This window comes from Phodopus roborovskii, unplaced genomic scaffold (assembly GCF_943737965.1).
Source record: "Phodopus roborovskii unplaced genomic scaffold, PHOROB, whole genome shotgun sequence".
Taxonomy (NCBI): Eukaryota; Metazoa; Chordata; class Mammalia; order Rodentia; family Cricetidae; genus Phodopus; species Phodopus roborovskii.
In genome coordinates this window covers 14077108-14095325 of record NW_026125278.1, presented here as the reverse complement: position 1 = coordinate 14095325, position 18218 = coordinate 14077108, and the positions used below count along the sequence as shown (strand labels likewise).

General features: G+C 39.8%; 1 protein-coding gene across 1 annotated transcript in view; it reads right to left on the bottom strand.

Annotated features, from left to right (window-relative positions):
* The window catches only part of Lrriq3 (leucine rich repeats and IQ motif containing 3), a 94862-nt gene that overhangs the window by 9314 nt on the left and 67330 nt on the right, over positions 1–18218 (bottom strand). Inside the window, exons 5-6 of the mRNA XM_051196059.1 lie at positions 17707–17836; positions 338–1064 (exon numbers count right to left, since the gene is read on the bottom strand). Of these exons, the coding sequence (XP_051052016.1) occupies positions 338–1064; positions 17707–17836 (857 nt within the window). The remainder of the gene's footprint in view (positions 1–337; positions 1065–17706; positions 17837–18218) is intronic.

Here is an 18218-nt window from a genome sequence, read left to right as displayed (position 1 = left end):
GGCACCACATAAACTCGGCATGGTGCCATGTGCCTCAAATTCTAGCCCTTTTGAAGTGGGGCCAGGAGGATCAGAAGCTCAAAGTTACTCTCTGCTACACAGTTTGAGGCCCACCTGAGCTACATGAGGCCCTGTCTCAAAGAAGCAAACAGAACCAGTGAAGATTTACAGAGGACACTCAGAAATGAGTTCAAGGGAAGAGAACAGAGGTAGGGATCTGGGGGAGAAGGATCATGGGAGTTCTTAGAGACTATGACATTTTAATCCCCAATGGACACCGGGATTACAAGGCTGACGGTGAAGTAAAGGCTTGGCTGTGTCTGAGCAGTGTGCCTACCTGAGCTCCTTCAGCTGCCTGAGCAAACTCTGCTTATACTTTTCTGCATTCCGTTTTTCGTTAACAATATGTTGCTTCTGTTCTAACTCATTCATGTTTTTCTTCATTCTGTCAACTTGAAAGATCCCTCTGAGCAGAAGGGCCCGCTCATTGTTAATGTTCTGCACTAAGGAATGGTCAAGAGCATTTAGCTTTTTTTCAGCTAAAAACATGGTCTTCCGCTCTCTAACTTTTTCAAGATAGGCAAGTTTTTTCCTCCAAATTTGCCGTAAGCCTTTCTGGATCATCTCATTATCCTTTTCCATCTGCCTTTGTGCCATATACATTTTCCTCCTTAAAGTCTCTCTTATGCTGAACCTAGCTCTTTGCTGGTCAATCTGTGCCATGACTACAATGGTCGATTTTTCTGCTTGCTTTTCTTGGTGCTTTCGGTCTGAGTGGTATTTATCAAGGTCTTTAAAGGCCTGGAGCTCCAAGCCCGCCCTCTGTGTGGCTAAAAACTCTCTCCTTTCCCTCAGCTCCTTTAGTGGCAGTCTTATAATGGGTGGCTTTGGCCGAGTAGCTGGAAGAGGCTGGAGATAGTCTGGGAAGTAGTCCCGTTTCATCTCCTTCAACACTGCACCATACTTGAGCGATCTAGGAGAATATAAAGGAATCTTCATGGTAGATAACCTAAACCTAGTGTCTACTTCTTCGTCCTCTTCCTCAGCTTTGGACGCCTTCTGACCTATATCAGAGCAGACAGAAAAACAATATAAGAGCTAAGTTTATTTTCCCTTCAAATACTTTGGAAGTTACACAAACTATGTCAGGGGGAACACATAATCATTTTATCCATATTTTCCTCAGGTTTTTAACTTGTGATATTGGACAAGAGAGCCAGATTGCACCATCTTCCCATGCAATTTTTCTTCACATGGTTTGTTGTCCCTTGTACCTCCTCTCATGATCATTTAACCTATACACCTTCAGCAGTAGCACGTAGTACTTATTACTAAATGTATAGTGCTTAGACATAGTTTTTGTGTACTTGGGCATAATGTTTACATACTCAGATATGTTTTGTGGAGTTAGACATCTTTTTTTTTTTTGTATATACTTTTAGACACAGAATTTTGGGTAGATTGCTAAAAAGGGAAAACTTCACATACATTGAACTGAATAAGCTACAAGGAACAAGTACATCGTGAGTTGCCAGTGATGACTATGACTCATCTGCTCTGTGCTAGGAAAACTACATTAATTATAGTCTATCATTGTCCCATTTGGGCATGGTCTAGAGTGGTCCGAGCTCTACTGCCATGATTGGCTGTAGCGTAGCTCTTTGTTTCAAAGTAATTCTCCTACAAGCATATTAGTGTGTGCTTGTACTGAGTTTGGTAGCCATGAATAGGAAACTTTAGTCCAAATGTACCTTTAGAAGGCAGTGTTTTAACCTGTGTTTTGCCAGTGGTGGTGTTATTTCTACCTATAGTGAAATCTAGTAGCTGTAACCAAAATGTTTCTCATTTCTTTTTTATTTTCAAAAGACATTTACGACACTCAGCCTCTTTGGTTTGCTACTGCATGTCAGGATGAGATGTATTCCCCCCCAAAGTGAAATAAAATGTATTATCCCATCTTATCCAAGGCTTTAAAGAGCACACATCTCCTCTGTTGCTTCTTCTGACCACTGTACAAACACGAGAATGAAACAACCCTTTTAGAACCCAAGGGACAAAAGCCTCCCTGGTTACAGAAGTACTGAAAATGTCACAGCTCTGGAGGGAAAGGTATGCGGACTCTTCAGGAAGTCAGGCTATCCTTGACACTACAGTACAGTGTGTGTGTGTGGTGGGGTGGACTCCTGAAGAGCGTAACAATTCCACTTCTCTCTAAGAGAGAGCCTCTGCAGCTGCACCCAGGTGGGTTCCCACTGGGGAATGTCCTAGTAGAGCTAACCCTTTCTTCTGCTCTGGCCCAAGATGACACTTCTGCTTTACTCTAATAAAGTAGAAACTCCTGCAGAAATGTAGCAATCTCCCTGGCTACAATGACAGCCCAGCTAAGGGAATATCTCAGCAAAGGTTCTTATGCTCCACGCTGGTGAAAGAAGATCTTCACTCAAAACTCTTTTAAGAAAGAGATATATTTGGGCAGGAGAAGTTCAGGACAGTGGCTGCCTCTGCCAGGGAGGGAAAAGACATCCAGCAACTCAACAGGCAGAGGAGCTTCTACAGGGCTTCTTAGGCATAGAGTTTCCACAGTGAGAAGATTTTGGTTTAGTTGATCAGGGACAGATTTGGCTCTGGTTTTAGGGCCAAACTGTGTTTATTTCACCTTTTTAGCCTTTTGGCTCGATTTTCAGGGCAAGGATATATTGCTTTCACTGGCTCTGTTTCCAGAGCCAAAGTGTTTTTCTTGGTCCTGGTTTCAGGGCCAGGGTTTGTTTTATTTCTTTGTCTGGCCCTTTTACCCTACAACAACCAGTTGAAACACTAATCATACACTAGAATTATCCAGCTGTGACTGTGATGGAGCTGAAAATAAATTAGAACCATGCATCAGACCATATTCACTTGGGGGGGGGTCTATTTTTTATGACAGCCAGCCTGACACATACAATAACTAGCATTCTGTATTCCCCCATATTTAATCTTCATAAATCTATCTGTGCATAAGAAATAAATAAGACATAGATATAAAAGTTTACTAATCTCAGGAAAGAAATGCATCCTATGTGAGATTTCATTTCCCTGCTAGAGACTGCACCTGTGCGTCCCTATCTAGTGACTTCACATCATCACGCTTGCAGGATCCCTTTAGTGTCTTTATGTTAAAATGCTAAAGCTGACAGTGGCAGGTTCATGGAGCAAAGGTAGCGATGAGGAAGATCATGGTATATGCCACAAAGAGGCAGTGGAACAGAGCAATGGCTGGTAGTTAAACTAAATGCCCAAAGGATGCCCATATGCGAAGATCAAGCAGTGCGTAGCATTAAACTATACATGAACCATATAATTTTAAAAGGTACTATTTGAGAATACAAAGGCAAAGCAGCCAAAAGCAAATATAGAACATGGCTAAATACAGACAGCAGGATCCACGATGATGAAGGTAGAGTCTGCCACTGTCTAGAGATATGCTAGACTGGTTTTTAAAGGCCATTTCATTTTGATCATCCTTTATTACTTTAATGGGAGATGCTATAGCCACAAAAGCATATGTATTGCTTAGCATTATCAAGCTTGCTTGCTTGTGAATGCTTGATGAAAAGTTGGCTCAGAGGTGCATGACATCAAGCCATGTGGTATGCCCTAACCATTTTATTACAGAGGTTGGTAGTCAAAGATAGGTAATATCTTTTTGTCTTCAGGCAACCTAAGACAGATCATACACGACAGAATGTGTGTTACAATGACTGGTAAGGCTGGAAGGTGAAAGAAGACAACCTAAGACAGGCACAGTCATCTGTCCTGTGGTAGAAGCACAGATGTTAATTAAATTTACATGGGGGATAGTTGGATCCCACAAAGATGGCTCTGCTTCATCTTGGCTCAAGGTCAGAGAGATCAAAACTGTCCTCAGTAAGCCATAAGACATAAAGGTCTAATGCATGTCTTATCTAAATAACAACAGACTTGGTCTGAGGTGTGATTACTCTTGACCCTCTGGACCAGATAATGGGAAATAGCGTCTACGGTGTGGTTACTAAATGCTTGGAGAATTAAGGAAGAAAGTCTATTTGTTCCTTATATATGACAAGGAAATATTTTGCCATGTTCCCCTTTCAGGTTGGAGTATTTAAGAATGTTGAAGAATAAACTTGGGGCATCCAGTATTCACTGGATTGCCTTCCCAACTCTATCCTGTGACTGCCTTTTCCTTAAGTGTTTTTACCTGCTATTTTTCAACCCACACTCCCCCCTTCAGGTATGAATCAGGCAAGTGGGCTGGGTCCGACTGAAGCCCCACAGAGATGGCTTATAACCTTGCTTGTTCACATTCTTTCCATCTTCAATGTCTTTTCATGCAGCGTTTCTCTATAATCAACAAGCAAGAAGGATTCTTAAAGTCTTATGTCAGTTTCCTTATCATGGTAGTTGGCCATTTGCCACAAAAGGAAAGTACTGGTAACAAGGTCTCTTCAGAGAGATCCCTCTCCTTTGATGTCAACTCCATCCTAGCATTTTACACAAAACTGCTATTGTAGAGTGATGATTTAATGCATCACTCTTCAGCAGTTGCAAGATGTTAGAAGGGAGGATGGTGATACTGATCTGACCCTCAAGAGTGAAATTGCTTGAACTATTTAAAGCTTTGAGTGTGGAGCCAGTTCCACCAGGTTCAAACCCCACCTAGAAAGGATAATGTGTAACTTATATGCCTAATTGCCTTATACCTACGTATGTAAACCTATTAACTCTTTACTTCTGTCAGGAAAATATTCAGGTCCTCTTCCCATTTTATTTTTTTCTCTGTCAATGAATTATATGAGTTTGTTATGTGTTTTATATCCTTCTGTATCATATATGAAATGTATAAATATTTTCTCCCATTCCATATATTATTTCTTTGGGTATTTTGTTTGCTTGTTTGTTTTGTTATACAGCAGAGTTAATGTATGTAGTCTCACTTATTTTTACTTCTGTTGCCCATTTTATGTACATATAAAAATAAAGTGTTCGTAATATTCCTGTCAAGAGTCATGCCTCTGCCTTTTCTCTACAATTGTTAGTATCAGATTTTATGAGGATTAAGTTTCTTGTCAATTGCACATTGCTTTTGTGTGTGTGTGTGTGTGTGTGTGTGTGTAAGGTATAAGAGTCCTTTTTTATTGTTTGAAGTGTACATATCCATATCCAGCTTTTCCAACACTCCTGATTGCTAAGCTTGTTTGCTAATTATTTTAGTATCTTTGTTAGTTGATGGCACACATGGCCCTTGGTTCATGTAGGTTTTGGTGACAGTAGAGCTTTAAGAATTATCATTATGTTTCCACATACAACCATTTTACTTAGAGACTATTTTATAAGTCCAAAGTCCTTCTACAATATTTAGGAATAAGGAGACCAGAAAGTTCAATAATAGACAAATATCATCTCCTTGTTTGGTTACCTCTTCTGGTCACACTCACGTGTTCAGTCTCCACATGGATCTCTTTTGTGCCATGCCCATGACTCAACTCAGCTAATGGACCAACAGTGCCTACTGGACCCTTGTGAGAACATCAGCATGGACAAGAGAGGGATTATGTTTAGGTGAGGAGATGGCAAAGGATATTTTTAATGGAGAAGGTGATGTGGATAAGAGGATCCTTTGGTGTTTTCCAAGATTCCTCCAATTATATACAGATCAGCAGTGGAGATCACTATAGCTCTGTGTTCTAGAGTTCAGAACTGAACTCTTAGCAATCACATGCACAGCAGACTCTGTCGTCTAGAGTATCTCCATGTCAAATAATTTAATAAAATTGTCACTGCTCAGGGTCTGCTTGTTGCGGCAGATATTTCTAAGAGACATAGTCTCGTGGAAGATTACAGCAAGATCTATAGAATGACAGAAGTAAAACACATGCTGCCACCCAACCTGAAGACTCTCAGAGGTGAAGAACTAGGGGCAACTAATGCCTTTGAGAGACGGGAAATTAGCCTCTCCCGGGCATGAACCCCTGAGTCATTTACCTAACACAGAATAGTCAGCTCTGCGATCATATACACACATAAGGTAAGACATTCAGCATGAAGTGTTCATGCTTGTGCACCTGTGTGTGTGAGAGAGAGAGAGAGAGAGAGGGAGAAAGACAGAGACAGAGAGAGAGAGAGAGAGAGAGAGAGAGAGAGAGAGAGAGAGAGAGAGAGTAAAGAAAAAGAAGCCATCAACCTGAGAGGAACACAGACGGGAAACATGCAACATGGGGCTGGAGGTAAAGGAAAGGGGAAGAACAAAACTGTAATAACATTTTAATAAATATAATATTAGTGAAAAATGTTTCAATAATATTTGATTTAAAATTAGCATCCTACCTTTGAATTAATTAAATGAGAATAAATATACTTCAAGAGAAACTGGCTAAAGGTTACATGTCTACATACATGGAGGGGACAATAGCAGCTACGGCACAACCTTTGGATACAAAGGGCACTGACATAAAATAATGCGAGCTGTCATGTTACGGTGCAAACAAAGAAGAGGAAGAAGTGACATTAGTTAGCACATTTTCCTTCTGCGTGTCCGACCCGGGATGAGCGCCGAGGAATGCCTGCACATACAATGGCGCTCATTTCTCAGACACCGCTCTACACTGCCATTGAAACAGCCTTTTATTCAGTTCGCTGCACAGTGGGAAACATGATTCATATAGTTTAAAACTCCTCATTCATATAATAATTTTTATTTTAATTTAGAGTAAAAAGAACTGGCATTTGAAATGCAGCCTTGGAAATAACAGCAACTCCACTGATTTAAGGAGTGGCCCTGACACTACATGAAAACCAGATATTAGTGTAATTTCTAGCTGAAGCACCACAATAGGGTAAAATGTTATGAGGAAAACTGAGCACGACCACAGGTGTCCCCAGAAACTCCTTTAAAGCTCACCAGAAGTGACTGTTTCTTCTTGTCCTCAGGCTATAGTAACTGTCTTTAACAGAGTATGACTTTTGACTAAGTGAGAAAAAACTGGAAAACCTTCCTGTGTAAAAGGTGTGCTTGTTTTCCTCATGACCCCGTGAAAAGTGCAGATCTTCCCATTCAGCTCTCCTCGGGAAAAACAAGGGACCATGAAGGGTTGCAAACCCTGCCAAAGAGACACGAGGCACACGCCACATAGAAGGAATAAACGGAGGCCCACAGACCTGAAAACAGACACAAGCCCATTTGAAAAGAACACTTATTTTAGCTTATCACATCCCTTTACCCTTAAAAAGTTTCATGATTCAAATATGAGAAAAATATTTACTATTTTTTCAGTATTTTTTTCCTTAAGAAGAAGCTTTTAAAAAGTATCTGTAAAATAAAATAAAGAATTATTACTTAATAATATTTGGCTGAGCATTGGCATATCTCCCATATCTCTGAGAATTTGAACTCACGCCTTATTTTTAAAATAGGAAGACAGTACTAGCTGACAAATGTGACCCTGCCCTAGCTAGAATCTGACAATTGTCTAAAGTGCAAATAAGGACAAGACAGACATGTCCTACTAGCTCTGGCTCAAGCTTGCCCTTCATGGCTTCCTCGTGTTTAGAAGTCAGGTTGGAATGCGTGAGAAGACATGCAGCTTTGGTTTCTGTAGACTGGAGTACCCAGGATGGCTGTGCTCTCTTGGAGAAATTTCTAAGCAAGTGACAGTTATAGTTGAGGATGAGCACTGATGGTCAAGAGATTCTATTCAGTGGAAGAGGAAGACCAGGCAAGTGCAATGTGGAGCTGCATGAGTGCACTGCATTTCACAGCTGCTGGGGTCTTTCCTCCATAGCCACCTTTTATGTGGATTTCAGATCTGATGTTGCTTTCTCTTAGCCTAAAAAAAAAAAAATCTTTACATTTCTTCTAGGTAAATCTCTTAGCAGCTATACTCCTCAGGTTTCTTTCTGTTGAAGGTATGCATTACTCCTCACCTTCCCTCAAGTGTTCAGGGTAGGTCATTCCATGCCTTCAGGGTTACCATTATTTCTAATAAACAGTCACTTATCAATTTCCCTGAAGTTCTCCAGTAAATGGTGAATTATTTCTCTCTTGCTGTTTTCAACAATATTATTTTTGAGATACATTTACTTCTGAATCTATGAATGTAATTTCTTCTGACATGAATATAGATGAAGGTATATTGAAAGGCATTATCATTATGTATGACTAGAAAAGAATACCACAGCTCTGCCCAGACTTCTAATACGCACATTGCTTGTCAGCCATCATTTGCTATATTCATGGCACATATCATTTCACCTGAAATCTCTGAAGCTCTGTTCTCAACCAGTAGCTTTGGTTGCTTCTTTTTCCTTGGAATAATCTTCATAAGGATGATTTCTGTTCATCACAGAATGGATTCCATGTCTTTATCTCTGCCCTTATATGTATAATGTAGACAGACAAATAGAAATTCTTTATGTTACCTACAAGCCCATCACTCTTCTCCAAATTCCCTTGCATTCATACAGCTTCTTCACAGGACATGCTAGCCCTTACAATTCCTTTATTCTCTCAGTTGTTAATTGAGTGTTTACTCACTAGAACATGAATCCCATAAAAGGAGGGCCTTTGACTGTTTCAGACACCCTGGATGAGCAGTCCTCAGTATCTGCTTTATTACCTGTATGAACCACTAAGAGCCTCGAGAAAACCCTGTGTGTGTGTGTGTGTGTGTGTGTGTGTGTGTGTGCGCGCGTGTGTATGCGCGCACATGCGTGCGTGTGTGCATGTGTGCCAATGTGTGTGCATTACATCTAGTAATGCATACTGTATTATGAATCTGAACTGTTTGAAGATTATTCATTTGGAATAAAATAAATTCACTAAGTACTAAAAATCAGAGAAATACCAGCACATAGACATGCAAAAAATCACTGTGCTTTATACCCATGTTAGAATGAGGCACTCACACACTTTACACCCATGTTAGAATGAGGAACTAACACACTTTACATCCATGTTAGAATGAGGCACTCACACACTTTACACCCATGTTAGAATGAGGAACAATTACCTTAGCCCAGAAGCGACTCAAATACTTTAGTCACAATCTATTAACTAGAGCTAAAATGTAACTGATAAAAGACTAACTCAGCTTCCCATGGACAGCAGAGTCTCAGTATTTTCATGAGGTGTCTCCCAACAGGTACGCATGACATTTATTATAAAGACAAAAGCCATAAAGCACCTGCCCCACCTGCCCCTGACATATGTTAACTGTATGTCAATAAGAAGAGGGAAACCTCAATCTCGGGTAGTAGAGGGCAGCACAAGATTCTCAAGCAATGTCCGCGTCTGGCATCCTCAAGCTCACCGGCTCCTGACCGACCGTCCCTCATACTGATTTCCCTGAGTCCTTTTGGAGCCTCCTGAGTTTCTGCTTTGTTTATCTGCTCCCGAAATTCTCACATGGGAACCTGGGTAAGCACTTCAAGCTGCAGAAGCCCCCCAGCTCTGTGTGTTAACATTGGAAACGTTGCTTGTTTCCTGCTGATCTGATACCTCTCCGTATCACGGCAGATATTTGGTCTGTTACATCCCACCGGTTCAGGATGCAGTTCTCACAGCCAAGGCTCTTGTTGAGGCATGTGTGGCGTTCATACCCTTTTCTTCATCGTTGTCTTAACTGCCATCACAAGATTCTAGGAACTGAATAGAAGCTACTAGGGGGTTATCCCACGACAATAGACCAGAAGTCGGTATTCTCGATGTAAAGTCTTACCCTTGTCAGCATTTTCAGCACGGCTTTACTGTGTAGAGGCTTTATTGGACAATGTCTGAGCACTTAAACCTCAGGAGATGGCTTTCCCCAGCACGTAAGCATACTGTAATTTGCAAGCCACAAGCTTTCCCACGCTGGACTTCTCTCTGTGTGGTGAGTGGCCACGTGCAATCAAGTGCCATTAACATCATCTGTACTTGGCTTTGTCGCGTCTTCCTATAGCTACAGAATATTTGGCACATGACTGGCCTTTCATGTACTAAGACAACACGCAAGGTATTCACAGCGTATGGCTGCCATCTTTCCAGGTAAACCGTAGCCACAAGTTTTGTCCCCTCTGACAACTGACTGCACAGATGTGAGTGTATGCCGGGGCCTGGTACTGTGGTACTCACTCACGGGCAAACAATAAAATAAGTAGCTGGGAGCAATGAAGTTGAGGCACATGGGCCAGGAAGGTCTCACAGCTGTGCTAGTGGAGCGCGCATGCTCTGAGCTTTACAAGGAAGCCAATGGAATAATTCCGCGTATTGATTTCTTACTCTGGAGTGATGAGTGTTCCACTTTGGCTCAGAGTCAGGTAGAGAGACTGGCCCACGTAATTCCCACCCAACTGTGCAACAGAGTGGAGGAATGTTGATCCCTTACAGAATAATTCCGAATATAGCCAACTTATTTCCATGTGGTCTCATCCCCATCCATTGCTGCCAGTGACATTAAGAACAAAGAAATATGGATTATTATATAGAAGTAAAAACAAAGTACAGAATTGTTTGTCTGAATGTTGAAATTTAAAGAAAGAGTTATACTTTTATATGTGCATGCACTCTAATTGTCCATCTAAAGTAATCTATTGGCATTATTTTTAGACCCTAGACTGTTGTTCACCATCCAAACAAACAACTGAGTGGTTCAGCAACAGGGTTGTTAAAACCATGTACGGACAAGTGAGCTGAAATTAGCAAAATGTTATAGGTAAGTTTGGAGATAAAAAAGAAGCAGAAAATGGAAAGAAAAATTCCCCAGGCACCACTTCAGAAGCTAAGTGTATCTGGAAAAAGACAGAAGATGTAATGGAGGAAAATAACTGGAGACTGTAGCATGATCACAGGTACTTTGTCAAGATGACCTTCAAATAATTAACCCTGTGACCTTATACTCTGAACAGGAAACATTCTCAGAAATTCCATTTATGCAACAGCTGGTGCTTCCTGTCAGAGTCCAGAACTGGCTTCTTTACATATGCATAGGACATGTAGATGGTGTTCAGAAATGACTAGAAATTCCACCCATCCCAGTCCTAATGAGGAATTAAAGAATACTAGCATTTCAGACACTGTGAACTCTATAAGTTGGGCTGGGTGTAGCCTTTCAGCAACAAGATATGTATCTGAGTGTCCAGTTTCTAATGTTAAATGTACTCTAATTTACAGACTATAATATGCATTGTAGAGTATTGCAGTAATTTAAGTTAATATTAAATGTATTCCCCAGTCACATGAAGTACAATATTAACTGTAAATTTTGACTTACAATGATATATCATTTTGAACAAGAAAATTGAAATTTTTTGCAAGATAAATAAAATTTAAATTAGAAGCATCGGAGCATGAATCTAAGGTAACGAAGTAGATGCAAATATTTGCTGGTAGTTAAATGCTTTCTACAACCACCATCTTGGATACTATTTACAAAAAGCTTCAGTAGCAATTGGGCTTCACATTGAACTGACTAGTATATTCAGTAATTTACACACAAAAAAATGACACAGAGCACATCATAATTACAAATACCACAAGAAGTAGGATGGGAGGTACTCACTTCACATTTCCACAAAAATTAGAGTGTATTTGAAAGTACACAACCACTGTGTTGCACTTATTTTTTTTCTGTGTTTTACTGTTTTATTTTAAGTGCTTTACATAGTGAATAGAAGCCTGAATAAAACAAACTACCATTTAAATGGCAAACTCTGATGGGAGAGCAGGTGGAAGGAGGTAGGGATCAGCCCCCCACCCACCCATTCATTTAATTTACAATGTGGATATGACTATGGAAAACAATTAAAAGAATTACATTGACTGTAAAAATATCCATATCTCCAGTCAGCACTGAAACACATCTACAATCAAAACAATTGGAAGGAAGAAGCAGGTAGATGTCTGAGTTCAAAGCCAGAATAGTCTGTAGAGTGAGTTTCAGAACATCCAGGGTACCAAGTACCGCCTTCTCTCCTAGATAGGGTTTCTATTGCTGTGAAAAGACTCCATGACGATACAACTTTTATAAAGGAAAATATTTAATTGGGTGGCTTATAATTCAGAGGTTTAGTCCATTATCATCATGGTGGGCCATGGCAATGTGTAGGAAGACATGATGCTGGAGAGGAAACTGGGAGTTCTACATCTTGTGCAGGCAACAGAAAGTAGTTTGTCTCACTGGATGTACCTTTAGCAAAGTAGACATAAAAGCCCACCTCTATAGTTACACACTTCCTCTAGCAAGGCCATAACTACTCTAGTAAAGCCATGCCTCCTAATAGTGTCCCTCCCTTTGGAGCCCTTTTTTTTCAAACCGTCACAATAGTCCAACAACAACTGTCTAACACTAGTAAGGCAGATAATGTAGTAGTTGGCAATTTCTTGGTCCATGAGGATTGGTTCCACAGCATCACCAGTCTGGTATTGCAGACCTGTAGGATTCCTGGGGAACTGTTGGTCTTAAAACTGGATTTGAAATCGAGGGAAAGGTGGGCTCTTATATAAATTAAGGCACACTGAAGCAACAGGGGATGAGAATTTGCCAGCCAGAGTGAGGATACAGACATAAACAAAACTTCCTTCCAGAACGCTGTCGTTCCACTTCAAATGATCGCATCAAGATAGCCCATTAGATAATCTTTGGTACACTCAGAATTAAGCCTCACAGATATGTTCTCCAAAATAGCTTACTTAAATGTGGTATATGTATAGATTATTTTCAACATTTTGATGAAATTTTGACAAACACTACACAATTGAATTTCTGGATGTTATGAATCAAATGCACCTAATAGATATTTATAAAACATTTTACCAGACATAAGAGAATATACCTTATGATCAGCATCTCATGTAATTTTATCTGAAATTGATGATGTACTCAGATACATAACACATTTCAACAGATACAAGAAAACTGAAATACACTCTGCATCCTATCTGATCAACATACATTGAAGATGAATATCAACAACAGACAGTTTATATGTTCATGAATACTCAATACTGAATGAAAAATATGACTAGAGAAATTTAAGAAAGAAATCAGTGGTAAAAACAAGCAAATAAATAAATAAATAAATGACAAAACAGTAGTCTTCCTATATACAGATGACAAATGGACAGAGAAAGAAATCAGGAGAAAATATTGCCTCAAAACCTATAGCATGGGGAAACTCTAACCAAACAAACGAAAGGCTTGTACAATAAAAACTAAAACATTGAAAAAAAATTTGGAGAAGATATCATAAGATGAAAAGGTCTCTCATGCTCATGGATTGGTAGGATTGATATAATAAAAATGAACATCCTACTGAAATTAATCTACAGATTCAATGCAATCCCTATCAAAATTACAACACAGTTATTCACAGATCATGAAAGGCCAACTTTCAGCTTCTTGTGGCACAAGTACACACATAACAAACAAACAGTCAGGTAGCTAAACCATATATGAATCATAACAGAACTGCTGGGGTATCAACATCTCTGACCTCAAATTGCATTTCAGAGCTACAGTAACAAAATCAGCATGGTATTGGCACCAAATCAGATGTGTATATCAGTGGAATCAAGATGAAGACCTAGACATAAATCCACACACCTATGGATACCAGATATTTTATGAAGAAGCCAGAAATACACGCTGGGAAAAAGACAGCCACTTCAACAAATGGTGCTGGTTAAACTGGACAGCTGAATGTAAAAGAATCCAAACACACCCAAAACAAGACTCAACTGCAGATGCATCAAAGACTTCAACATCAGACCAGATATAAGACCTGACATAAGAGAATGTGGGGAACGGCCCTTAAGGAATCGGCACAGGATATGACTTTTGTGTATTGTACAGTATGCCAATAGCAGAGACACCATGCTCAATAGTTAATAAATGGGACCTCATGAAACTGAAAAGTTTCTGCACAGCAAAGAACACCATCACTCTAACAAAGGTTAAGCCTACATGATGGAAAACATTTTTTTACCAACAACACATTCAATTGATGGCTAATATCTAAAATATATAATAAACTAAAACACTAGATATCAAGAAAACAAATAATCCAGTTAAAACAAACATCTTGGGGAATTTAAAGACCTTTCGACAAATAGGCATCCAAAGAAAGAGGGAAAACAACTAAAAAAATTACCAAGGAAAGAAATATTCTGACTTAATGCAATCTCTGAAGTCTCTGAAAAGATACTGGGATCCCACAAGGATCTTGGATACAGGAAGGTACTCTGCATGATACCAAAGGAGAACATAAACATCACTCCAGCTACAAACCATCTGATCTGTAATGGTGTCCTGCCTGCAAGATTATTAGTGCAATTGTGGCACAAAACTTGTGGGAGTAGCCAACCAACATCTGATCTCAGCTGAATTCCATGAGAAGAAACCCACATCAAATGCTGCTTGTGTGACCAAGAACCTTGAGACTAGATAACCCAGAGACATAGGGTAAAAACAATATACTACTTTAAGACAAACAACAACATAGGAATAACATGTAATGATATTTTGCTATACTCATAGATCAGTGCCTTGTTAGGCCATCACTAGAGAAGCTCCTTACCATAGCAGATGGGAACACACACACACACACTCACACACACGCAATAAGTGAGAGACCTTGGTACATTCAGCCCTAAATGCAATGTATCCATCATATTATACCCCTGGGGGCTCAGAGAATTCCATGAAAGAGGAGATGGAAAGAAAGTGCCAGAGGGAATGGAGGGTACCAAGGAAACAAGGTCCTATAAATCAGCAGTATTGATGTGCATATGAAGATAGTGAGGCTAGAGTAGTACCTAACCGTCCAGTGAGGCTGGCGGATAACCCAAAGGTCTTGTACAGGTCTACACAGTTGGGGTCCTTGACCTTAAAGGAGACAAGGGCACATTCCCCCGTCCCTACCCCAGAAACTATCTCCAGTTTGTAATCATTTCCAACCATTTATAAATGAACATTTAGTTTCCTACAAGGGAGTCTCACTGGAAAAACAGTGTGCTCTTAAGGGCAGGCTGTAATCATGCCTGTAGATGGCCAACAGAAAATATACCCAATGTCATCGTTGGTCTTTGTCTCATGTGTTCATGTCAGGGATTTTCCTTTTTTTTAAGTTCTATGCTATTATTTTTTCTTCTCTTATAACCTACAGGCCCTTTGCATATATACTATCGTGTTCAGTTTGGTTTTGTGGGGTTTCTAAGTGTGTGAATTAGTGGTTGTCTGAATCTACAATGTTCCGGCACCTTTTCGTGTGCTATTTTCCTTCTGTTTCGTGTGTTTTGTCCTATTATGATATGTTAGGTTTTTTAAACTCATTGTCCTTAGAAACCGGAGAGGAAGGAAGGGGTGGACCTGGATATCAGAAGTGTAACTGGAGCACGGGGAGGAGAGCCATAATCAGGGTATATTTTGTGAGAAACAAAAATCCGTTTCAATAAGAGAGAAAAGGAAAGAAAGGGCCCTGACTCACACCGGCTCTCCAGACTTCACTCTTAACTGCTTGTTGGAAAAGTTAATGGATGCAATAAAATCATCACAATTGTGTTTCAGAGCAATGGATAGGGAACTCCCACAGAACCACAGCTTCACGGCTGCCATGTGCTTCCCCCTTCTCTGGGAGAATACGGAATTCATGCTTGGAGAGCATTTAAGGGTACTCTGAGCACAATGTATATTCCGTAAAAGAGAAACTCTGAAAGAGTAGTAGAGTTGAATCACCTTGGTCAATGAGTTAGTTCAAATCTTGGAAAACTGAAATTGTGCCAAGAAAATCATGTAAAAGTACAACGCTGGGGGGTCTGATGGCTTTCATCGCCAACTTGACACGGGAGTAATTCTCAGGAAGGGAGTGTCGAGGTCAGGCTGTCCTGTGGGCATCTCTGTGGAGACGATTGACCACCTTAATGAAGGTGGGCATTCCCCATACACAAAAGGGCAGGAGGTCCTGGAGAAATTATGCTCATCACTCGCACATATGCACATGAATTCACAGCACTGCTTTTGAATATGGACATGAGGTGTAGCTGCTTCCAGTTCTTTCTGCCTCACCTCCTCTGGAATGATGAAACGTACCCTGGAATTGTGAGCCAAATAAACTCTTCCTTCCTCAAGTTATTTTTCTAGGAATACTTCCTCACAGAAGAGGAATTGAGACTAAGCATTTGGTGTGCATAAAAACAAAACAAACAAACAAACAAAGGGTAATACAATATGATCATGAGGCAAAGTAAATTTCAGGACGAAAAACATTTGATTAAGTCAGACAACAAACAAACCTGAGGTGACTGAGGTAGAAGGGATCTTTTGCAGATGTGGAAGAATCTATTATTATAACTCCAGTTATCATCATATAACTTCAAGGCAATATTTTAAAGGCTGTAATTCTAAATATTAATATGTAGTTACAATGTAATACTGCAAAGAAGGAGAGTTGCTGAGATAGGAAAGTGGAAAATATTATCATAACATATCATATTATCATAACAGAAAGGAACACAAAATGCTTATTCCATCGGCATTAATCAGAGTTTTAAGTTTGAAAAGAAAGAGAGAAAGAGAGAGGGAGAGAGAAAGGAAGAATGCACTCCATTTAAGCAATGAATTGGTAATACAATGGGGGAGTGTTGAAACAATAAAAGCAGGCAAAAAACGACTAATAGGATATTAAATTAACTAGAAGGTCTGTGTAGTGGCTAAGATACTACACATGCCCAGGAAAGGTATCACAAAACCTTTAATTATCTTTCATTGTCCAGTGATTTTAGGAGTTAGATTGCCACTCAACAGTGAAAGTTCCCTGTGTAAATCTGAACACTAGAAATGGAATTGATTTCTTAAATGCCCAACTATTATTCAAGCAAGAAGACAGCCATGGTAAGAACAGCACTTAAGAGGCCATGGTGAGGATGCTGATTTATATAGGCCTTTCTAGAATATCACACTCTCTTGTGATGTCTGTGGATTCCAGGCTTATATGCATGCAAAGATCTCACGCACATAAAATAGAGAATGAGAATAAATTTAAAATAATCAAAATTGCAATTTTCAGAGCCTAGACACAATGGTGTATAAGTACAGGGCCAGCTTGAGTCTAGGACTTGGAAGCTGGATGGCCTGGACAGTACAGTGAGTTTACATAATTCTTCTCCTAGACAATAGGGAAAATACCACTCAGCAAAGGAGGATTTACTTTAGGAGACTTTCTCTAAAAGAAGAAGTAAAACTAAGTTTCCATTAAAATGATGTGGTTCATTTGTACAGAAAAATAATCAGATTCCAAGTTAAGAGAAATGTAGCCTAACTTAAGTCACAAAACTCGAAGTTCTGGGTGGAATTAACTAACTGCTTCAGCCAAATAAAACACGTCAGTTCAAAGAAGAGAAGAGGTATGGATTTTTAGGTTTGTCTGTGGATGTGTATGGCAAGTGTGTGCAGTGCTACAGAGACCAAAAGAGAGTATCAGGTCCCCTCAGGCTTTATGTTTGGGCAGCTGTGAACCATGATGTCAGTGATAACAACCCAGTTCAGTTCTTGTGGAAGGGAACAAGCACTCCCAACAAGGAAGACATCTTCAAACTCCAGTAGATACACATGTCGTCAAATATCTCAAAGCATATTTTAAAGTGCAGTGTTTATAGCTCAAAGTCACTGTTCAAAAATTTCTTATTGTATTATTTAGTTCACATTAAAACATACCAACCTTTCTGAATGTGATGGCTTGGTGTTTTTAGTTTTGTGTCAGTATCTTTTGTTTTTAATTCATATGGTAGACAGGAAATGCGTTTTCTGTAGTCAGTAGTATATTTAAAGTCATCAGGAGTATACTTCATCTGTGAAAGCAAATAAAAGCATTGATGAATCATTTCTTGTTGCTGATAGAGCATCTTGACAAAGGGTTTGCCTCCCAATTCCAGGTTATGGTACACCACCTGGGAGATGTCAAGGCAGTGGGAACTTGCAGCAGCTAGTCATGTTATAGTCACAGTTGAGGGCAAACAGCATGAAATCAATATATACATGCTATGCCAAGTTAACTTTCTCCATTAGTAATTATAGCCCAGAGTCGTCTTCTTAATGAATGGCAACAGTGATGGTGGATGTGTTTTCCTGCTTCAACCTAACCAAGCTACCGGGCCCTCAGACACACCCACAGGCCAAGCTGATTGAGTAAACCTGTGTGGGAATTTTCTTCCAGCTGACTCTAGATTGTGT